This window comes from Palaemon carinicauda, chromosome 27, assembly GCF_036898095.1.
Source record: "Palaemon carinicauda isolate YSFRI2023 chromosome 27, ASM3689809v2, whole genome shotgun sequence".
In the NCBI taxonomy this organism is placed as follows: domain Eukaryota; kingdom Metazoa; phylum Arthropoda; class Malacostraca; order Decapoda; family Palaemonidae; genus Palaemon; species Palaemon carinicauda.
In genome coordinates this window covers 46,351,913-46,376,434 of record NC_090751.1, presented here as the reverse complement: position 1 = coordinate 46,376,434, position 24,522 = coordinate 46,351,913, and the positions used below count along the sequence as shown (strand labels likewise).

General features: G+C 46.7%; 1 protein-coding gene across 4 annotated transcripts in view; it reads left to right on the top strand.

Annotated features, from left to right (window-relative positions):
* The first annotated feature begins 785 nt into the window (after nucleotides 1-785).
* Nucleotides 786-24,522, top strand: part of LOC137621186 (uncharacterized) — a 67,299-nt gene continuing 43,562 nt past the window's right edge. The window contains exons 1-2 of one of the 4 annotated variants that reach the window (XM_068351597.1): nucleotides 786-848; nucleotides 3,567-3,708. In XM_068351597.1, coding sequence (XP_068207698.1) covers nucleotides 3,701-3,708 — 8 coding nt within the window. In that variant the 5' untranslated portion in view covers nucleotides 786-848; nucleotides 3,567-3,700. Of the gene's footprint in view, nucleotides 849-883; nucleotides 1,102-3,566; nucleotides 3,722-24,522 lie in introns of those variants that run through there. The other 3 variants (XM_068351600.1, XM_068351599.1, XM_068351598.1) reach the window with 3 other exon arrangements.

Below are 24,522 nucleotides of genomic sequence, written 5' to 3'. Positions count from 1 at the left end.
TAGATCTAATGGAATCCGCCTGTGGGTTTCATGGCTGGGGTGGCAAGAAAAAAAATGTAAATACATATGCATTTTAAAACTGAAATTGAAATTTTCAACATCATAAGTTAAAACAACACTATACCTTATTGATATTTCACTGAAGGGTCAGCAAGGGGCTTGTTCCTTCTAGTAAATAAACCAAACAAACAATAACATTGTAAACAATAAGACAATAAACTTATTAAATGAATTTCAATGTATGGACATAATCCTTGCAACGGCGCCTCTAATAATCTTGCGATTTATCATAAATTTGTTTATCTCTCTTTTATATTATTTTGTCTTTTTTCTACATCTGGTATAGTATTTTAGTCTTCTTTTCTATATTTCTTTCAAACAATTGATTTTTTTTTCTTTTTAGGTGGCATAGTTCGCAACATCTTAATTTGCAGTGGCTCATATGATCTTTTGTAATTTGCACTTGAGAGATATATGCGCGTTTAAGTAAAGTTAAAATATTTTTATAAATATTTTTGAGATATTGACTGCAAATAAAGTTAAAAATATTCTATTTATAACTTAAATTAAAAAAGTCACCATCGTCAAAATGTCTTTTTTTAGGTGGCGTAGTTCGCAACATCTTAATTTGCAGTGGCTCATATGATCTTTTGCAATTTACACTTGAAAGATATATTTTTATTTAAAACATATAAGTATTTTATGATATCTATATTGCAAATAAAGCTAATGATACTCTATTTATAACTTAAATTCTAAAAAATACTTTTCTGAGAGTCACCATCGTCAAAATGTCTGAATCTGCGCTGCGCAAATGGCCAAGATGGCATTGGCAGAAGGCGCACGAGGTAAACAAACCATCTCAAAATAGTTGCATGTACACCCAAGGCAGTCGTGCATATTATATTTCATGTAGATTTTGTCATGAGGAAGAGAGCATTGCAAATAATTTTAACAGCAGAACTATGTTGGAATTGTTGCTAATTACATTTAATGTTTAATATTTTGGTGTTTTTGATACTGATAATCAGGGTAGCGTAGGATTTGCTGTCCTCGATTAATTTGGGCTAATGTACCGTCGGTAAAGGTGTTCTATTTTGGGTGTGTATACCTGATTAACTTCTAATTTATGGTATGGTTAGGTTGTATACATAATTAAATTTTATACAATGGTTTAATATAATGCAATTATGACGACATAAGGACCTTCCATCCTCATCCGCTCTAGTAATGTACGATGCCTTAGCTATCGTTCATAACCTAATAAAAAAGTATAGAAATATTTTAATTCTCAAAGAAGTTTTATGATGTTCATGTAACAGTTTCATTATTATGATGCAAAACACATTTTTCCTTAAACCACATTAAAACAGTAATGGAGATTGCAATTGGGTTACTGTTTTGGCGAGGACACCAAAACAAACGATGGTAATACAAAATTTATTGATGGCAGATATGTATAAATCATATCGAAACCAGCTGGGATGGTAATTATTCTTGTGTCAAGTGAAATGGGTTAATAAGTTGGGAAAACAAAGTAACAGAAGAAAAGGGGGAGCCTTTGTATATCAACGGCCAGTTCCTCCCACTTGCATGGAAAATGGACGCCAACTAACCTAACCTATAAGCTGTGTCCTTACCTACTTACATACAGGAAGCTAACGCCCCCTGTGACCCCCTTTATATTGCCGTATTCTTAGTCGGCTGTTATCGTACATACACGCCTGATTTTCATGTAACAGATTCATTTAATCTGATGCAAAGCACATTTTTCCTTAATCCTCTATAAAACAATAATGGAGATTGCAGTTGGGAACTTGGTTGTTTTGGCGAGGACACCAAAACAAACTATAGTAATACAAAATTTATTAATAGCAAATATGCATAAATCATATCAAAACCAGCTGAAATAATAAATACTCTTGTACCAAGTGAAGTGGGATAAGTTGGGAAAACAGAACGACAGAAGAAAAGGGGGAGCCTTTTTATATCAGCGGCTAGTTCCTCTCACATGCATAAAAAATGGACACCAACTAACCTAAACTTCCCGCCCTAACCTAACCTGCAAGTCGTGACCTTATTTACCTAATTGGTGGTGGGGGGTGTTCAGCTAGCGACCTCCCTTACACTGCCATATTCTTAGTCAGCTATCATCATATATACAGTTGCCCGCCATCATACATACACCCCAAAAAGGGATATGTAATAACCTAACCCCATCTACCTAATTTAACCTAACGCAGTTTGCCAGGTCGGTTTCATTTCTTAGGGAGCCGGTGCTTGCTTCCCTTTTATAATCTATGATACTGTATCATTTAGCATAATTAAACTGTAAATCTAGCTTATCTTTAATTACTTATTAGATAGACTATTATGGTGGTTACATATATGTCAGTTACAATAGTTGTTAAGTAGATAGTGTTATACAATAATTTTTATATATTACTTAATTAGATTGAACCCTCATCTGCCTCTTTTACTTCTCTGGCAGATGTCCACAACTAAAGAGGATGGAATATGAAATGGCTTTAGGACATAAAGTTCGGGAATTGCAGCACAAAAGTTTTGGTGTTGAGGCTTTAGGAACTTAATGGTAGACGTAATTGCGTACTGTATAGATGTACCTTTTTTATTTTTTAGGTTTATTTCTAGTGTTACTAGTCTTTACTTATTTGCACAGCAAAGGCCTAAATGCAGGTACAATCGCTTTCACTGTAGGGACTTATGCCACCTACACTAAGAAGAAATGTACCAAGGCTGAGGCAGTTCTTAATCTGCAGTCGAATAGAGGCAGCCGAAAATGGTATTATAAGATAGAAACATTCAAAGAACTTTTACTATCATTCAATTCCATGTTGCCATCTAGGTGGATTTGAAATTTAACTAACGTTCAATTCCATGTTGCCATCTATGTGGATTTGAAGTATTCCTAGCTTATTATCATAATTCCGCCATCTAGCTAAATATGGTACAGTATTCAGCATATAAATTTTGGAAGACATTTATTAAGATAAGGCAAATTTTCATTAAAGGTTAATCCTCAACACTGCACCGTTTAGTGGCCTTAGAAGAAGGCTGTAAATGGTTATCCACAAATACTAAGAATTCAATCATATTAAGACGTAAACACTGGTAGCGTAGTTAAAATCTGGGATGATAAATGTCAACGTTTCTTTGCCAATTTCGTGCTTCAAGCACATGCCTATTGAATATTAAGTAATTATTGATGTAGAATGTCATATGAACATTAAGTACCGTAATTATTGATATAGATATTTTAGGGAAAATTGCTTTTCATCACAGATAAAATCAGTCATATTTAAAAGTTTATCCTTGGTTTATTGCACTTTTGAAATAAATTGCGTTTTTCCCTTTACCATATAAAGTTTTAATTTTAATTAGTTTAGTGCTTAACAGTATTATAAATCCTCAGCTTACACTAAAAAGAAAAAGGCTAGTAAATACTGCTGGAAGTTTTGATATTTATGGATTATTTTTTAGATTAAAATGAAAAAAGCTAGTAAATACTGCTTGAAGTTTTAATATTTATTGATTTTTTTTCTCAGAATATCCACATACTCTGATGCTTTGAATGCTGTAAGAGGACTTAAAAGTGGAAACGAGAACAAACCAATGTGAAGGAAAGATTTTGAATGCACCTTGACAGAGTGTTAGCTGCTGCAGTTGCTATTATTTCCCAATGACAATGTATGCACTGAAGGTACTGGATTTATTTAATTTTAAACCTTCATTTAGAATAAAAGTCTATGAAAATATATGCTGCTGAATAATGGTTATTATCTTTATTATAACTATATTTATTTCTAATTCCTAAGAGGATGCAAACCTTTTTTATTTTATATTGACGTATGTTCGGTATAAGTTGGTTTAATTGTTGATGCTTGTTAAGTATATATTTGTTCCTGCGCAAATACAAACTTATGGGTCATTTATATGGGGTTTACTCCCAAGTTGGTTTATTCTGACCAGAAAAAAAAAAGGTGCCTAACTAGGCAACTCCAAGGGTGAACAGTCACTCTCTCTTAGTCGTCCTCAGAGACGGCTCTCCTTCCATCGCTACAATCATTGACTCCACGCTGGATTATCCTTTCAGTACTTTCACATTTGTTCCGTAACTGGAATACAAACAACGCTATTTTAAATATTTAACTTAGCCGGTGAATATATAATAGCTGCAACTCTGTTGCTCGACAGACAAAAAAACAGTAAAAACTCGCCAGCGATCGCTATACAGGTTGCGGGTGTGCCCACCAGCGCCAACTGTCGGCCAGATACCACTCTCTCGATGTAAACAAAGACTCAATTTCTTCTCTGTCGACGTGTCGACAAGACGTACTATACTCGCTGTTGAACCTGGAGTTTTTTCACATCATATTTGGTGAAGTACTTTAATTTGGTTTGAGCTTTCGCAGTACAGGTGTTTTTCTTCAAATAAATCCTTGAACTCTTTTTTGGATCGGATTAATTGTTGATGACTTAGATCGTTTTTTTGGAATTTCCCTTGACTAATTCAAAATGGCTGACCTTTCACAAGTTCCCAAGTTCAGAAAATGTAATGCTAGGGACTGTCATAGGCGTCTTCCAAAGGCTTCTCTCGACCCTCACACTGTTTGTTCCAATTGTCGGGGTAAAACCTGTCAATTGGAAGATCGGTGTGAGGAATGCGTGGGCCTTTCGGAATTCGATTTTATCGAATTTGAGAAATATACACGCAGACTAGAGAGAGATAGGGTAAGGAGAAGTTCTTCTAGGTCGGTAGATTTTTCCTCTCCACATGCCCTTGAACCTAATCCTTCCCCTGTAGTGGTTGTTCCTAACCCCCCTCCTAGCACTCAGGAACCGTCGATGCAAGACATGATGCGTGCTATCCATGCCTTGGGGGAGAGAGTTGAGGCCCTAGCAAGTGACCGAAATCAACTCATGGCGGACGTAAAGGAACTAAAGTGCCAAAGTGCCGCGGCGGAAAGTGTTAAAGTGCCTAGTGTTTCTCAAAGTGTTGTGAACAGTGTTGCGCTTGAGGGTTCGTCTGTTCGTGCCTGTCGTCCTCCTAGTCCGGGACCTCTTGCAAGCTCCCAAGCCCAGGGGAGAAGCAATGTCGTACGACTCATGGGTTCGAGAGGCCTTGATCAGCGAACAGACGTTCCCTCTATGGTATCAGGCGTATCTCCCCAAGATCGCCCCTACCAACGTAAGACGAGAGAGCCCATTTTTACCTCGTCGTCCGAAGGTGTTTCTCGTAAGAAACCTTGGACCAAGGTCTCCAGACCTTTGAAACGTAAGTCGGTCCCTTCAGGACAAGTCCAACGTCCCGGTTGTAGCTACTGGGACAGTTCGGACCCGTTGCCGTCATCGGATGACTGCTCGCCGCCTAAGAGAGGCAAAGTTGTGCCGCCTCAGTCGCTCACCCCGTCTGTTGCCGCACCTGCTTCCGTAGACCCTAAATGGGTGTTACTGCAAGACATGCAGTCCAAGCTTGCGTCCTTGATGGAGTACTTCAATGCGGAGAAGGTTGCCGCTGAACCTTCTGGCCAACAACCATCCAAGCGGTCTGTTGTGCGTCCTGTTGATGTTGAGGTAGCTTTCTCGCGTCAACCAGTTGGGGTAGTACCTCCACCGATGCGACCCAGTGTGGGTTTCCAGCCGCACGTTGACGTTAGGCAACGCACGGAGGTGGTTGTTGACGTTCAGGACGTTCATCAACCATCAGAGGTGACTTGTTTTGACGCGGTGCGTCAACCTCCGCAACCCGGTATGGTGTTGACTGCACAACCCAGACGGTCTAATCAGTCTCGGGTGGACGCTGTGCGTCCTCGCGCACCTATGGTTGTTGACAGTTCCCAGACTGTTCAGCAGTTCCATGACGCTGCGTCCGGCTCCGTCACGCATGCACCAGTGCGACCAGACTCGGCGAGTCAAACGTTGCCCACTCCTTTGCCGTTTTCTCATCAGTTATCGGATGAAGAACTGTCAGATGAGGACGTTGCTGAACCACAAGAGGATCAATCTTCAGAACTTGATGAGCCTAAGGCAGCTCAACCATCCTTGGACTTTAGAAAAGTCATGGCTGTGTTTAAGGAGTTGTTCCCTGACCACTTTGTTTCTGTGGCTCCTCGTTCGCCGCCGTCAGAGTTTGTATTAGGCGTTCCTGCTACCGTGCCTGCCTTTACTAAACTCGTTCTCTCTCGCTCATCCAAGAGAGCTTTGCGGCTGTTGGGCGATTGGCTAGAGACCAAGAAGAGTTTAGGGAAGTCAGCATTTGCCTTCCCCCCATCTAAACTCTCGTCTAGATCGAGCGTCTGGTATGCCACGGGAGAAGTTCTCGGCTTGGGAGTTCCTGCCTCTGCCCAGGGCGACTTCTCAAGTCTTGTAGACTCTCCCCGCCGCCTTGCCATGAGACGCTCGAAGATTTGTTGGTCACCATCGGACCTGGACCACCTTCTTAAAGGTATATTTAGGGCTTTCGAAGTCTTTAACTTCCTAGACTGGTGTTTAGGAGCCCTGAGTAGGAAAATCTCTTCTGCGGATAAGGATGTTTCCTTACTCATTATGTCCTGCATGGACAAGGCCGTCCGTGATGGGTCCAACGAACTTGCCGCTTCATTCACGTCCGGAGTCCTGAAGAAACGAGAGTCTCTATGTTCTTTCCTGTCTGCTGGAGTGACGCCATGCCAAAGATCTGAGCTACTCTTTGCGCCCTTGTCCAAGTGCCTATTTCCTGAAGTCTTGGTTAAGGAAATTGCCTTGTCTTTAGTACAGGACACCCACGATCTAGTTGCGTCCTCGGCTCGCAAAGCTCCCCCTTTGCCTACATTGTCTGCTAGACCGAGGATAGACACTCCAGCGTCTCGATTTATCCCGCCCTTTCGTGGCAGAGCCTCCAGCAGGGGAGGTGCTCGTGCCGAAGGGAAGCGAGGGAAGAGGAAAGGATCCAAGTCCTCTAAGGGCAGAGTCTGACTGCCCGCAACTTCAGACAGCAGTAGGAGCCAGACTCAAGAACTTCTGGCAAGCCTGGGAGAAGAGAGGCGCAGATCAACAATCTGTGAGGTTGCTCAGAGAGGGGTACAAAATCCCGTTTGTACGCAAACCCCCTCTAGCGACGTCCCCCATCGATCTCTCTCCCAGGTACAGAGAGGAAGAAAAGAGACAAGCCCTGAAACTGGAAGTGTCTCTTTTGCTAGAGAAGGGAGCGGTGGTCAAAGTCTCGGACCTTCAATCACCGGGGTTTTACAACCGTCTCTTCCTAGTATCAAAGAAGACAGGAGGTTGGAGACCGGTGCTAGACGTCAGTGCTCTGAATGTCTTTGTCACAAAGACGAAGTTTTCCATGGAGACCACAAAGTCAGTCTTAGCAGCGGTCAGAAAGGAAGACTGGATGGTCTCTCTAGACCTAAGGGACGCCTACTTCCACATCCCCATTCACTCAGACTCCCAACCCTTTCTGAGATTCGTCTTCGAAGATGTGGTTTGCCAGTTTCGGGCCCTGTGCTTTGGCCTAAGCACAGCTCCTCTCGTGTTTACGAGGCTGATGAGGAATGTGGCGAAATTCCTCCACTTATCGGACATCCGAGCCTCCCTTTATTTGGACGACTGGCTTCTCAGAGCCTCATCCAGTCGTCGCTGTCTGAAGGATCTCAATTGGACTCTAGATCTGACCAAGGAATTGGGACTCCTAGTCAATTTGGAAAAGTCGCAGCTGGTCCCATCCCAAACTATTCTGTATTTAGGGATGGAGATTCACAGTCAAGCTTTTCGGGCTTTTCCGTCGGCCCCCAGAATAGATCAAGCCCTGCTCTCCATCCAGAAGATGCTGAAGAAAGAACGCTGCTCAGTCAGGCTGTGGATGAGTCTGGTAGGGACGCTGTCATCCCTGGAGCAATTTGTATCACTAGGAAGACTGCACCTCCGTCCTCTTCAATTCCATCTGGCTTTTCACTGGAAAAAGGACAAGACGCTAGAGGCGGTCTCGATCCCGATTTCCGAAAAGATAAAGTCTTGTCTGACTTGGTGGAAGGACAATATCAGCCTAAGAGAGGGTCTTCCCCTGGCAGTTCAGATACCCAACCACGTTCTCTTCTCGAGTCAGAGGAGCATGCATATCAACTGCAAGGAGCTTTTGGCGGTTCATCTGGCCTTGAGAAGCTTCGAGTATCTCCTTCGAGGCAAAGTGGTAGAAGTAAACTCGGACAACACCACGGCCTTGGCGTACATCTCCAAACAGGGAGGTACCCACTCACTGACGTTGTACGAGATCGCAAGGGACCTGCTCATCTGGTCAAAAGATCGAGGCATCTCCCTAGTAACGAGGTTCATCCAGGGCGACTTGAACGTCCTAGCAGATTGTCTCAGTCGGAAAGGTCAGGTAATTCCAACCGAATGGACCCTCCACAAGGACGTGTGCAAGAGACTTTGGGCGACTTGGGGTCAACCCACCATAGATCTCTTTGCAACCTCGCTGACCAAGAGGCTTCCAATCTATTGCTCTCCAGTCCCGGACCCAGCAGCAATACATATAGATGCCTTCCTCCTAGATTGGTCATATCTGGATCTTTACGCATTCCCACCATTCAAGATTGTCAACAAGGTACTGCAGAAGTTCGCCTCTCACGAAGGGACAAGGTTGACGTTAGTTGCTCCCCTCTGGCCTGCGAGAGAATGGTTCACCGAGGTACTTCGATGGTTAGTAGACGTTCCCAGAAGTCTTCCTCTAAGAGTAGACCTTCTACGTCAGCCACACGTAAAGAAGGTACACCAAAGCCTCCACGCTCTTCGTCTGACTACCTTCAGACTATCGAAAGACTCGAGAGCTAGAGGCTTTTCGAAGGAGGCAGCCAGTGCGATTGCTAGAGCAAGGAGAGCATCTACCATTAGAGTCTACCAATCGAAGTGGGAAGTCTTCCGAGACTGGTGCAAGTCAGTTTCTGTATCCTCGACCAGTACCTCTGTAGCCCAAATAGCTGATTTTCTCTTATACCTGAGAAAAGGACGATCCCTTTCAGCTCCCACTATCAAGGGCTACAGAAGCATGTTGGCATCGGTCTTCCGGCATAGAGGCTTAGATCTTTCCAACAATAAAGATCTGCAAGACCTCCTTAAGTCTTTCGAGACCACTAAGGAGCGTCGTTTGGCTACTCCTGGGTGGAATTTAGACGTGGTCCTAAGATTCCTTATGTCAGACAGGTTTGAGCCTTTACAGTCAGCCTCCCTGAAAGATCTCACTCTTAAGACTCTTTTCCTGGTATGCTTAGCCTCGGCTAAAAGAGTCAGTGAGATTCATGCCTTCAGCAAGAACATCGGATTTTCGTCAGAAAAAGCTACTTGTTCTCTGCAACTTGGTTTTCTAGCCAAAAATGAGCTACCTTCTCGTCCTTGGCCTAAATCTTTCGATATTCCCAGCTTATCGGAGATCGTAGGCAATGAACTAGAAAGAGTCTTATGCCCTGTTAGAGCTCTTAAGTTCTACTTAGCTCGTACTAAACCTTTACGAGGCCAATCTGAAGCTTTATGGTGTTCGGTTAAGAAACCATCCTTGCCTATGTCAAAGAATGCTTTGTCATACTTTATCAGATTGTTAATACGAGAAGCTCATTCACACCTGAGTGAGGAAGACCGATCTTTGCTTAAGGTTAAGACGCACGAGGTTAGAGCTGTAGCAACTTCCGTGGCCTTTAAGCAAAATAGATCTCTGCAAAGTATAATGGACGCAACCTATTGGAGAAGCAAGTCAGTGTTCGCGTCATTTTACTTGAAAGATGTCCAGTCTCTTTACGAGAACTGCTACACACTGGGACCATTCGTAGCAGCGAGTGCAGTAGTGGGTGAGGGCTCAACCACTACAATTCCCTAATTCCATATCCTTTTAATCTGTCTCTTGAAATGTTTTAATGTTGTTTTTATGGGTTGTCTGGAAGGCTAAGAAGCCTTTCGCATCCTGGTTGATTTGGCGGGTGGTCAAAGTCATTTCTTGAGAGCGCCCAGATTAGGGGTTTGATGAGGTCCTGTTGTATGGGTTGCAGCCCTTGATACTTCAGCTCCTGGGGGTCTGTCAGCATCCTAAGAGGATCGCTGGGCTCCGTAAGGAAGACGTACTTACAAGGCAGAGTAATCGTCTAAGTCGACTTCCTTACCAGGTACCTATTTATTTTGGTTTTGTTATATTGATAACTGTCAAAATGAAATAAAAAACTCTTAGCTTATACGATGTAAACATATTTAACTTGTCTCTACCCACCTCCTTGGGTGTGAATCAGCTATTATATATTCACCGGCTAAGTTAAATATTTAAAAATGATATTTTAATTATAAAATAAATTTTTGAATATACTTACCCGGTGAATATATAAATTAAACGACCCTCCCTTCCTCCCCAATAGAGACGCAGTGGGATGAGAAGAAATTGAGTCTTTGTTTACATCGAGAGAGTGGTATCTGGCCGACAGTTGGCGCTGGTGGGCACACCCGCAACCTGTATAGCGATCGCTGGCGAGTTTTTACTGTTTTTTGTCTGTCGAGCAACAGAGTTGCAGCTATTATATATTCACCGGGTAAGTATATTCAAAAATTTATTTTATAATTAAAATATCATTTTAATATGGGTAATTACTTTCGGTATACTGTAGCTGAAATGACGAGCCATTAGAATTTTAACGAGGGAGGGAGGGTAGCTAGACGGATGTGTCCGCTGTCACCCTCGCCTTCTCTGACAGCTATTACTAATCTTTTGTTTGCTTTTTCTTTCACAGAGTGTTTGTGAAGTTGGCCTCTGCGATGCGTAAGTGTCCCGGTTTACCTGACCGCCCTTGTGGAACTTATATGTCGGCGGTCGAAACGGACCCACACACCTTGTGTCCTTACTGTAGGGGCCAACATTGTGATAAGAGTAACATATGTGGTGAGTGTAGGGAGTGCTCTACCTCCCAATGGGAAAGGTTTTCCCGGCGCCGGAAGAAGTCCAGGCGGGATATTTCTCCTTCGAAGATTTCTTTGAAAGGAGAAGATCCCAAGGACTCTTCTTCCGTGCTCCAAACCTCCGAAGCTCCCACTCGATCGGTTTCTTCTGAGAAACTGTCGAGTGGTAGCGTAGGCCGCAGTTCTGTTGACCGATCTCGGGGTTTGGGAGAGGGAGTTGCCTCCCATAGCGAGGTAGCTCCTCCTCCCCCGGGGGAGTATTTATTTTCAAATGTCAATGTAACTAATCATGATTTGTTGCAGCTTTGGGCCTCCTTGGGGCTTGAGGGTTCGCCCTCCAAGGAAGCCTTGTTTGACATGATCAAATTGGGAGTAGCTGTCAAACAATCGCTGACTTTAGCAGAGGTTGATCCTCTGTCTATCGTCGACGTTGTTGTGGCAGAGGTTTCTGATGAGTTGTATCAAACCTCTGCTCCTGATGTTGCTGATGTAGCTGAAGGCTTAGTTCCCCCCTCTGAACATCCTTCAAGGGAGGAACTAAGTCCAACGGTCTCTCCTGCCGGTGATTCTTCCCCTCGGGGGAGTTCACTAACAGAGACCTCTTCGGAGGACTGCTGTTCAGCCTGCTGACCCCACGGCCCCCAGAGGGCGTATAAGGCGTAAGCCCGCCTTCCTCTTCACCATAGAGGACCTCCTTCACCTCACAAGGGTGTTAGGAGGCGCCTCTTCGGCTCGTCATCCCCGCAGTCCGCCGCAGAGGAACCTCGCCGTCGTTCACCGATCCTGCCAGCTACATCCCTGGACCTCTCCGCAGATCGTTCGCGATCTCCTTCGGTGGAAGGTCGTCCTTGCAGAGGACACGCCGACCTGCCGTCGCCGTTCCTGGCCGCTGATGCGCTGTGGGCGCCTACGAACCCTGTTTTTAAACGGGCATCGGTCCCTTTGGGGCACAAGGGACTTTCTCACAATGTGACTAAGTCCCTTACGCACCAGGTATCCCCTTCGTGCCAGCGCGCAAGCGCTCTCCAGCTGCTGATCCTGTTATAGCGTGCCAGCGATCACCTGTGCGCCAACGCTCTCCTGCACACCAACGATCTTCGGATCTGGGCGCAAAGGGGAAGGTAATTTCTTCCCCTGTTCACCAGCGCGCCATCCTTCACTTACACACCATCGCGCGCCCTCCTGTTGTTGTTCCTGATGTGTGCCCTCATGTGCACCCGCGCGCAAGGGATATATCCCCTGCGCGCGCGCACCCAACGTTATCGCCCTCACAGGCTCCTCGTGATCCTGCGCGCCCGCGCGCGCGAGCGCTTATTCAGCTTGGCTGCTCCCCTCTGCTGGCACCAGAACGCGTAAAATTCCATCGCTCTAGCACCAGCACGACCCCCAGCGCGATCCCACGCGCGAGGCTGCAGGACGACGCGCGACCAGGTCATCGTCATCGTCATCGCGTCTCCCTCCCCTCTGCAAGCGCAGAACAGCGCACTTGCCGAAGGGAGGGAGAACTCCGGATAGGTCCAGGAACTTTCCTTCTTCTTTTCAGGCAGACTCTGCTTTGGTAACTCCTCCTAGGGATCGAACGATCCCCTTCCCTCCAGAGGGAGTATCTGACAGCGCAGATGTCAGTCGGCAGCCCTGGTTTGGGTCCCTTGTCAGAGCGGTCGTACAGGCTTTTAAGCCAGTTCTCTCTGAGCTGGGCCACAAATCAGTGGCAGTTTCGACTCCCCTGAAGAGGAAGAGAGGAGTAGCTGATGTGGTGACTTCTCCAAGGTCGAAGTTGACTCCTCGGAAGTCTTTGAGGAAGGTCTCCCCCCCCAGACTTTCTCTCCCTCCCCTTCGCACAAAGATTTCCCGTCCTCAGGGGAGTCACGTTAGGTGAGGCGTTCCCCCATCGCAACAATGAGGGAAACCCCACTCGCACAGAGATGTCTTCTCGGGTAGGGGTGGAGAAGAGCCTCCCACCATCACTGTTGGAGTCCTTTATCCCTCCCAGGAGGGAGTCGAAGGACTCCAAGACGATTCCGAAGTCATCCTCAAGGATTAAACCAGAGCCAGCCAAGCCCTCGGAGAACGTCCACGAGTCCCCCCAAGAAGAGCCTTTGGGGACAGGAGACTTTGCTGCCAGCCCTTCAGGAGGAGAGCTTCAGGAGTCAGAGCATGCGTTCTGGCAGGTTCTGACCCTTATGAGGAATCTCAATGGGTTCGCGGACCCAGAGATTCCCCCTCGCGAGAGCAAGGACACGGTCTTGGACCGAGTCTTTGGTACTCAAAAAACCCTCTAGGGCCAGTGCGGCTTTGCCTTGGTCCCAAGGGGTTAAGAGTGCCAGGGATAAGGTTGAGGGCCAGCTCTCCGAGCTTGCCTCCTCCAGCTGGTCCCGCGCCGGTAACAAGCTCCTCCCGCCTCCTCGTGTCCATCAGTGGAGGTACTTCGACATCATGGAGGAGACTTGTTTAGCTCTTCCTTTACTCCACTCTTTGGAAGAGCTCACCAGGGGAGTCCCTCTAGAGAGACTCTCCACCCGGCAAGTGTCTTTCTCGGCTACGGAGATCCTCAGCCAGGAGAAGGTGGTGAAGTGTGCCATGCAGGCAACTTCGTGGCTGGACATCTGGGCATCCTGTTACGATCTGAGGACTTGTCCAAGGAGAGTACCAGGTGGGCCATGGAGACCTTTCTACTTTCAGGCACTCGTACGATCGAGTTTCTAGCCCACCAAATCTCGAACTTGTGGGCTAATACCATCTTGAAGCGGCGAGATGCGGTGTCTGAGAGATTCCACCAGAAAGTCCCCAGCACCGAGATCAGCAGGCTCAGACATTCTTCCATCTTGGGGAGGAATCTGTTTGAGCCTAAGGACATGGAGCAGGCAGCTGAGAGGTGGAGGAAGTCCAGCCAGGACTCTTTCCTACATAGGGCTTTAACATCAAAGCCCTATAAACCTCTAGCAACCCAGCAACCACACCCTACCAAGACCACGAAACCGGCAACGGCAGCGAAGACAACGGTGTCAAAGCCCTATCCTGCCAAGGACAAGAAATGCAAAAAGTCCTCCAGGGGAGGGAAAAATCCTAGAGGGAGTGGCCGGGGCCGCACACGCTAGGATTGGCAGTCCCCCTGCATGTCCACGAGTGGGTGGATGCCTACAAAGTTGCGCAAGCAGATGGCAGCAACTCGGGGCCGATTACTGGACGATTTCCGTAATCAGTCAAGGATATCGCGTCCCATTCATAACATCTCAACCTCCCCTGACAGCGAATCCAGTGTTGTAGATCTCCCTTGCTATGGGATCGGCAAGGGGGTAAGCCCTTCGGGCAGAAGTCGAGACCATGTTGAAGAAGGGCGCTCTCCAAGAGGTCGTCGACGGATCCCCAGGCTTCTTCAGTCGACTCTTTCTTGTAAAGAAGGCGTCTGGAGGCTGGAGACCAGTCATCGACCTCTCAGCTCTGAACAGGTTTTTCAAGCAGACCCCGTTCAGCATGGAGACGGCAGACACGGTCAGACTTGCAGTGAGACCACAAGACTTCATGTATACACTGGATCTGAAGGACGCGTACTTCCAGATCCCAGTCCATCCGTCTTCAAGGAAGTACTTAAGATTCAGCCTAGACAACAAGATCTACCAGTTCAAGGTGCTGTGTTTCGGTCTCTCCACAGCACCTCAGGTTTTCACCAGTGTTCACCCTGATATCATCGTGGGCACACAGGATCGGCATCCGTCTCCTCCGTTATCTGGACGACTGGCTGATCTTAGCAGACTCGGAGTCGACCCTTCTTCGACACCGAGACAAACTTCTGGGACTTTGCCAAGATCTGGGGATCATGGTAAATCTCGAGAAGTCTTCTCTGCTTCCTACTCAAAGACTGGTATATCTAGGCATGATCATAGACACCAATCTCCACAAAGCCTTCCCATCAGACGACAGTATAACAAGGCTGAGGAGGGGTGCGAGTCCTTTCCTCAGACGAGTAGAACTCCCAGCCCAATCGTGGTTATGTCTCCTCGGTCATCTCTCATCCCTGGCCCGTCTAGTTCCCAACGGTCGCCTCAGAATGAGATCTCTGCAGTGGCGACTCAAGTCCCGGTGGAATCAAGGACACGATTCCCCGGACGTCGTGATCCCTATGGGTCCTGCGGAACGGACGGATCTACAGTGGTGGGTGACAGACGAGAACCTACGAAGGGGAGTGGATCTTCTCTTCCTCCCCCCAGATTTGATGCTGTTTTCGGACGCCACAAAGAAAGGGTGGGGAACCCACGTTCTGCACCACAGGACCTCAGGCCTGTGGTCAGAATCAGAAAAGTGCCTCCATATAAATCTGCTAGAAATGAAGGCCGTATTCCTGGCCCTTCAACAGTTCCAACAATACCTGGCGGGTCACTCTGTGGTGGTGATGAGCGACAACACCACAGTAGTGGCTTACATCAACAAGCAGGGAGGTACCTTTTCAGAGCAGCTATCCCATCTCGCAGTAGAGATACTGAGATGGACCGAAGTCCACTCGATTCCACTATCGGCTCGCTTCATTCCAGGCAAGAGGAATGTGCTCGCCGACAGTCTGAGCAGAGCGTCTCAGATAGTGAGTACCGAGTGGTCTTTGGATCATCTAGAAGCCAACAAAGTCCTGACTTTGTGGAGTTCCCCGACTGTGGATCTGTTCGCTACAGCGCTGAACTTCAAGCTCCCGCTGTACTGCTCCCCAGTCCCAGATCCCAAGGCACTGTGGCAAGATGCCTTCCAACAACGGTGGGACAACATCGACGTATACGCCTTTCCCCCGTTCTGTCTGATGAGGAGGGTACTCAACAAGACCAGAATATCGGTCAATCTTTCGATGACCCTGATAGCTCCGCTATGGCATCACGCGGAATGGTTTCCAGACCTTCTGCAACTCCTAACGGAACTTCCGAGAGAACTCCCTCCACGACACGAGCTACTCAAACAACTACACGCCAACATCTTTCACAAAGCCATAACTTCGCTTCGACTTCACGCCTGGAGACTAACCAGCATCTTCTCGCAGAGAGAGGATTTTCGCAACAGGTTGTGAACAGGATGTCTGGACACCTGCGAAGGTCATCCGCAGGGGTCTACCAGGCAAAGTGGAGAGTTTTCTTTGGTTGGTGTCGTGGAAGGGGTATCTCTCCACTCGATGCCACTACTGTATTCTAGCAATAGCGGAGTTTTTTGTGTATTTGCGAGAAGAAATACGCCTTTCAGTCTCGGCAGTGAAAGGCTATCGCTCAGCCTTAAGTCTAGCCTTCAGGCTCAAAGGAGTGGACATTTCTTCTTCGCTGGAACTTTCCCTACTCATACGAAGTTATGAACTTACCTGCCCTCAGTCGGAAGTGAAACCTCCTCCATGGAACGTGGTTCGAGTTCTCAGGTCTCTTAGGAGACCTTCCTACGAACCATTACGCCAGGCTTCAGACCGCCACCTAACTTGGAAGACAGTGTTCCTAACTAGCTTTGGCCTCGGCCAAGCGAGTCAGTGAACTTCATGGTCTCTCGTATGACATCGCCCATTCAAGGGGATGGGGGGAGGTAACGTTCAGATTCGTCAGAGAGTTTGTTGCTAAGAATCCGGGAGTGCCGGACCCTCGGTTCGACTCTTTTCAGGTTTCGAGTCTTCGTTCTGTAATAGATGACCCAGACCATCTCCTACTGTGCCCAGTAAGGAGTCTGATGCTATATCTCAAAAGAACGGCTGCAGTTCGTCCCCAAGTGCAGGCATTGTTTGTGAGCACTGGGAGGACAAAGAGGAGTGTTACCAAGAATACCATCTCGGCATGGATTTGTAAGGTAATCCATCTATCCCTGAATCCTGACCCTCCTCCTTCACGTCGCCCTAGAGCACATGATGTCAAGGGCGTAGCTACGTCCCTGGCCTTCAAAAAGAACTCAGTGACGCAGGTTCTACAAGCAGGGGTGTGGAAGCGTCAGAAGACCTTCACAGCCCACTACTTGGAAGACGTGACCCACAGGAGGCTCGATACGTTCTCTATTGGCCCTGTGATGGCTGCACAACAGCTGGTTTAAACCTCAGGCTCCTTAATGGACAAGGAGCAGAAGGTTGAGGGCATTGTTACCCGGTCTTAGTCTGCATGAATGAAAAGGTATGTCTGGCCCTTATTCTTTTCTTCATCCTCCCCTCTCTTGGGGAAAGTAGCATCCTGGGTTCTCTGCACAGCTGACCTCAAACCACTGCAGGTAAACCATGTTTCCTTGTGTTCCTAGTATTAAGCTAATACTGTCACGTCCCCATACCCTGACGAGGTGGTATTAGGAGAGTCCTAGCTTAAAGTTTCCATCTAAAGGACTTCAGATCAACTTCCTAGGACGAGTCACTCTTCAAACCTTCACACACAGCTTAAGTAGGCCGCAGCCCTTCCATAGCAAGGTGCTAGCGAGGTGCAGGGACTCCTTATTGTTGAGTGCTGACACACTCAGATACTGAGTCCCCGGGCAAAGCCAAAAGCCAGTACTGGCCGGGACTTACCACCCTTCCTAAGGGTTGAGTCACCCATATTAAATAGCGTGGTTTGTATTCCAGTTACGGAACAAATGACAAATTCGTAGGTAATTTGTATTTTTCCTAACTATACATACCTTAGCTATTTAATCAAACTTGCCCGCCAGCCCTATCCCCCGTGAAGTCCTACCTCTAAGCAAAGTGAGCTCAGCACAGGTGTGTGTGAGGGGGGGGGGGTGGCAAGCTACTCTCCCTAGCCCCCCTTAACTAGTGGTGGGGTAGTAAACCCTCGTTAAAATTCTAATGGCTCGGGATTTCAGCTACGCCGAAAGTAATTACCCATATTAAATAGCTAAGGTTTGTATACAGTAGTTAGGAAAAATACAAATTACCTACGAATTTGTCATTTTTACAGTGTTTTGATAATTATGGATGGATCTTCAAGTACTAGCTGACTTGCCTTTGCCTTGAAGGGCACCCACGTGAAACCTTCATGAGTCGGATCGAGTTTGATCCACATCCCTCTTGCCCAAACCGGTGTGGTAAGCAGTGTTCATACGAATCTCCATGTGAGTATTGCCGGGAGTGGCCACCTTTTGAGTGAGAGAGGTATCTTGCACATCGCAGAAGTGGGCTGTAAAGGATAGATCCCCTTCCTCGTTTTCTTCCCTGGAGAACAAGAAGCATAAGTCCCTTTCTATGGTACATGATATCTCCCACTTTGATCCTCCTTTACTAAAGTCCTCTGTGACTCCGGTAACCGAGGACGACGGTCATGATTTTCATACTTTTCTGATAAATGATACTTTTGTTGATGTTTTGTTGCCTTTGTGGCATAGCGAACATGAGTCGCTACCTGAAAGTGATTTCTTGGCTTTGGCCCCAGCACATTCTGCTTGGGATCTAGTCCCCATATCTTTCGTTCCTGATTTTAAAAATCTGAACAGATCGCCATCACCTACCACGAGCATGCTCAGTGCCATTCATGAATGGCCTTTAAATGACTCAGGTTTGTATAGCTAGGAAAAATACAATTTTCAATATTAAACTTAACCGGTGATTATATAAGCTGCAGCTCTGCTGCCCGACAGAAAAACTCTACGTTCAAAATACGCCAGCGATCGCTATGCAGGTAGGGGGTGTACATCAACAGCGCCATCTGTCGAGCAGGTACTCAGTACTCAATGTAAACACAGAACCAATTTTCTCTCTGTCGTGCCACCGGCAAGACCTACTAAATTCGCTGTTGCTTACTGGATTGGTTTTCACATATTTTGGTGAAGTACACATTTCTAGTTTTGAGCTTTCGCTATGCAGGTGTTTTATCTTCATCTCAAAACTTGAACTCGTTTTGGATAAATTTAATTATGGTGACAAAGAGAGTATGGACTCTCTTTCACTTTTAAATGGCCGACCCTTCCCTTAGACGGAAGTGTGTTTAGGTTTTTAGTAATTTTGCTTACACGTTATAGATCTATATATTTTATATCTCTCCGCCTTTATTAGGCCTCTTCGATTAACTTTCCATTTATTATAAACATATAATAATAAATTTTTATGTTTTGTTTATATGCGACCTTTCCTGATAGTAGGCGGTCCTAACTTGGAACCGAAGTTAATCAACGTTGAGCCCGTTATATCGTATTTAGCCTTTAAAGAATTTAAAACTTTTTAAATTTAATGTTTTATGAAAGAATTTCTTTGATAGTCTTCGTACTGTTGTCAAAGATGAACTAACGTTTAGTTTTTTAGACTACGCAGTTGTTGACGTTCAGGACGTTCAACATGCGCTCTATCGTTACGATAGAGAGAGAGTGTATCACGGTTTCACTTTGCAGTAAGAGTAAATCGATTCTGACGTTTTGTTCATTCTTTCTTAGCTTAAATGTTTTAAATTCTAAATTAAAGGAACTTTTTATTTGGAAAACCTTTCAGTTTTTTCCTTTAGTCAAATAACATGTTTTTTTGACGATATATAATTGGGCTCTTCTCTTAGGTGCGAAATCAAGAGAGAAAGATAGAGAGAGATAGAGACGGAGGGAGAGAGAGGAGAGAAAACGTTCCGTTCAAGCGGGTAACGTTGTTCTCGTGTTACTCTCGTCCCTAGTCTCTGTACGGGGAGGAAGGTAAAACGTTTCTAGGGTTTTATTCTTGTCCCCAGGCTATGTGCGGTGAGAGATTGTAAACGTAGTTTATTTGAACTAGTGTTTAGTCTCTTTCCCAGCCACTGAATTTTTTATCTTTATATATGTTTTCTGTTTTTTGCTAGTATTAATGAGCTGCATTATACGACTGATTTCGCAATTACTACCTTTTAATGAAGGGTAGAATTGCGTGTTTCAGGTAGAAATCAGTAAAAGTTTCGATTTCAGTGAAATAAGTGCAAAACAGAAAATCGATAAAGTGATATGCGCAAAGTGTTACAGTGTTGCGTCCGAGGGTTCGTCTGTTCGTGCCTGTCGTTCACCTAGTCCGGGACCTCTTGCAAGCTCCCAAGCCCAGGGGAGAAGTAATGTCGAACGACTTATGGGTTCGAGAGGCCTTGATCAACGAACAGACGTTTTTCCCTCCGTGGTTTCGGGCGTATCTACCCAAGATCGCCCCACCCACACAAAGACGAGAGAGCCCATTTATTTCTCGTCTGCGGAAGAGGTTTCTCGTAAGAAACCATGGACCAAGGTCTCGCGGCTTATTAAGCGCAAGTCGGTCCCTTCCGCGCAAGTCCAACGGCCCAGTTGTAGCCACTGGGTCAGTTCGGACTCGCTGCAGTCTTCCGACGACTGCTCACCTCCTAAGAGAGGCAAAGCGGTACCGCATCAGGCAGTCACACCGTCTGTTGCCGCACCTGCTCTTGTAGACCCTAAGTGGTCTTTGCTGCAGACCATGCAGTCTCAGTTAACGTCATTGATGCAGGACTTTCGTGCGGAGAAGGTTGACACCAACCTCTAGCCTACAACCAACCACGGTTGTGCGTCCTGTGGACGCTGAGGCGACCTTCTGCCGCACTCCAGCTGAGAGAGTCCCGCCACCCATGCGTTCCAGTGTACCCTGCCAGCCGTATGTTGACGTTCAGCGACGCACGGAACCTTCCGTTGATGTTCGCGAGGTACAACAACAGTCTAAGTTGTTTTGTTTTGACGCGGTGCGTCAACCTCCGCATTCTAGAGTTGTTTTGACTGCTCAGTCTAGACAGTCAAAGCAGTCTCGAGTGAACACTGTACGTCCTCACGCACCTGTTGTGGTTGACAGTTCAGTTGTTGACAGTTCACAGACTGTCAAGCAGTTACATGACGTTGCCTTCTGGTCTGCTACTAATGCTCCAGTGAGAGACTCACTGAGGTAACCTAGCTTTTATCGGACAAGGTTCCTGTAGATGAGGAAGTTGCTGTTCTCCCTCCTACTGATATTCCCTTGAGGACTCTGTCAGATGGAGAGGAGCCTTAAGCTGCTTAGCCTCCTATGGACTTTAATTAAATCATGATGATTTTTTTTTAGGATCTTCGTCCGGATCTTGTAACTGCTGCTCCTCGTTCGCCTAAACGTCAGAACTTACACTAGGCCTAGCTACTTCGAAGCCGTTGTTTTTAAGCTAGTGCTCTCTCGCTCTCCTAGAGAGCGTTACGTTGGCTAGGCGACTGGTTTTTGCACCAGGAGGAGTTTTTAGGGATACAGCCTTTGATTTCCCTTCTTTTAAACTGGCTTATAGAGCGAGAGTCTGATATGACACGAGAGAAGTTCTCGGCTTGGGAGTTCATGCCTCTGCCCAGATAGACTTCTCAATTCTGGTAGACTCGCCCTGGCGCCTAGCCAGGAGACGCTCCAAGTTGTTTACAGGTCAACTTCTCAGCTTTTGTCAAGCCTTTGAAGTTTTGCTGTACTATTATGTCACACATAACAAGCCTTTCAGGGATGGTAAACGGTTCCGCCTCAGTCGCTAACCCCGTCTGTTGCCACACCTGCTCCCGTAGACCCTAAATGGGCTTTGCTGCAAGCCATGCAGTCCAAGCTTGCGTCCTTGATAGAGGACTTAAATGCAGAGAAGAACCTTCTGGCCAACAACCTTCCAACCGGTCGGTTGTGCGCCCTGTTGACGCTGAGATAACCTACTCGCGTCTGCCAGTTGAGGTGGTTCCTCCTTCTGGCCAACAACCTTCCAACCGGTCGGTTGTGCGCCCTGTTGACGCTGAGGTAACCTACTCGCGTCTGCCAGTTGAGGTGGTTCCTCCTTCTGGCCAACAACCTTCCAACCGGTCGGTTGTGCGCCCTGTTGACGCTGAGGTAACCTACTCACGTCTGCCAGTTGAGGTGGTTCCTCCACCGATGCGACCCAGTGTGGGTTGCCAGTCGCACGTTGACGTTAAGCGACGCTCGGAGGTGGTTGTTGATGTTCAGGACGTTCAACAACCAGCAGAGGTGACTTGTTGTGACGCAGTGCGTCAACCTCAGCAACCCGGTAGGGTGTTGACTGCACAACCCAGACGGTCTAGACAGTTTCGGGTTGACGCTGTACTTCCTCGCGCACCCATGGTTGTTGACAGTTCAAAGACTGTGCAGCAGTTCCATGATATTGCGTCCGGCTCCGTCACGCATCCACCAGTGCGACCGGATTCAGCGAGTCAGACGTTACCCACTCCGTTGCCGTTTCCTCATCAGTTTCGGATGAGGAACCCTCTGATGAGGACGTTGCTGAACAAGACGATCAGCCCCCAGCCCTGCTATCCATCCAGAAGATGCTGAAGAAGGAACGCTGCTCAGTCAGGCTGTGGATGAGTCTGGTAGGGACACTGTCATCCGTGGATCAATTTGTGTCACTAGGAAGACTACACCTCCGTCCTCTTCTATACCATCTAGCTTTTCACTGGAAAAAGGACAAGACGCTAGAAGCGGTCTCGATCCCGGTTTCCGGAAAGATAAAGTCTTGTCTGACTTGGTGAAAGGACTATATCAATCTTAGAGAGGGTCTTCCCCTGACTGTTCAGACTCCCAACCACGTTCTCTTCTCGGACGCATCGGACGTAGGCTGGGGTGCGACATTAGACGGTCGGGAATGCTCGGGATTATGGAACTCGAGTCAAAGGACAATGCATTTCAACTGCAAGGAGCTACTGGCAGTACGTCTGACCTGGAAAAGCTTCAGGTCTCTCCTTCAAGGCAAAGTGGTGGAGGTGAACTCGGACAACACCACGGCTCTGGCGTACATCTCCAAGCAAGGAGGGACCTACTCACTGACGTTGTACGAGATCGCAAGGGACCTCCTCACCTGGTCAAAAGGTCTAGACATTTCACTAGTAACGAGGTTCATCCAAGGCAACTTGAATGTCATGGCAGAGTGTCTCAGTCGGAAGGGACAAATAATTCCAACAGAATGGACCCTCCACAAGGATGTATGCAAGAGACTTTGGGCCACCTGGGGCCAGCCAACCATAGATCTCTTCGCAACCTCGATGACCAAGAGGCTCCCAATATTTTGCTCACCAATCCCGGACCCAGCAGCAGTTCATATAGATGCCTTTCTACTAGATTGGTCACATCTAGATCTATATGCATTCCCTCCGTTCAAGATTGTCAACAAGGTACTGCAGAAGTTCGCCTCTCACGAAGGGACAAGGTTGACGCTAGTTGCTTCCCTCTGGCCCGCGAGAGAATGGTTCACCGAGGTACTTCGATGGCTAGTAGACGTTCCCAGAACACTTCCCCTAAGGGTGGACCTTCTACGTCAGCCACGCGTAAAGAAGGTACACCAAGGCCTCCACGCTCTTCGTCTGACTGCCTTCAGACTATCGAAAGACTCTCGAGAGCTAGAGGCTTTTCGAAGGAGGCAGCCAGAGCGATTGCTAGAGCAAGGAGAACATCCACCCTTAGAGTCTACCAATCGAAGTGGGAAATCTTCCGAAACTGGTGCAAGTCAGTATCCGTATCCTCGACCAGTACCTCTGTAACTCAAATAGCTGACTTCCTCTTATATCTGAGGAAAGAACGATCTCTTTCAGCTCCCACTATCAAGGGTTACAGAAGCATGTTGGCATCAGCCTTCCGTCACAGAGGCTTAGATCTTTCCAACAATAAAGATCTACAGGACCTCCTTAAGTCTTTTGAGACCACGAAGGAGCGTCGTTTGGTTACACCTGGTTGGAATTTAGACGTGGTACTAAGATTCCTTATGTCAGACAGGTTCGAACCGCTACAATCAGCCTCCCTGAAAGATCTCACCTTATAGACTCTTATCCTGGTATGCTTAACCACAGCTAAAAGAGTCAGTGAGATTCATGCCTTCAGCAAGAACATCGGATTCTCATCCGAAACGGCTACATGTTCTACAACTTGGTTTTCTAGCCAAAAACGAGCTGCCTTCTCGGCCTTGGCCAATATCGTTCGATATTCCAAACTTATCGTATGGTTGGAAATGAACTAGAAAGAGTCTTATGTCCTGTAAGAGCTCTTAAGTTCTATTTAAAACGAACTTAACCTTTACGAGGCCCGTCTGAAGCTTTATGGTGTTCAGTTAAGAAACCATCTTTGCCTATGTCAAAGAATGCTTTATCCTATTTTATCAGACTGTTAATACGAGAAGCTCATTCCCATCTGAATGAGGAAGACCAAGCTTTGCTGAAGGTAAGGACACACGAAGTTAGAGCTGTCGCAACTTCCGTGGCCTTTAAACAAAATAGATCTCTGCAAAGTATAATCGACGCAACCTATTGGAAAAGCAAGTCAGTGTTCGCGTCTTTTTATCTTAAGAATGTCCAGTCTCTTTACGAGAACTGCTACACTCTGGGACCATTCGTAGCAACGAGTGCAGTAGTGGGTGAAGGCTCAACCACTACAATTCCCTAATTCCATAACCTTTTTAATCTTTCTCTTGAAATGTTTTATTATTGTTTTTGGGTTGTCCGGAAGGCTAAGAAGCCTTTCGCATCCTACTTGATTTGGCGGGTGGTCAAATTCTTTTCTTGAGAAGCGCCTAGATTAGAGGTTTTGATGAGGTCCTTTAGTATGGGTGGCAACCCTTGATACTTCTGCTCCTAGGAGTCGCTCAGCATCCTAAGAGGATCGCGAGGCTCAGTAAGGAAGACGTACTTAAAAAGGCAGAGTAATTGTTCAAGTCGACTTCCTTACCAGGTACTTAT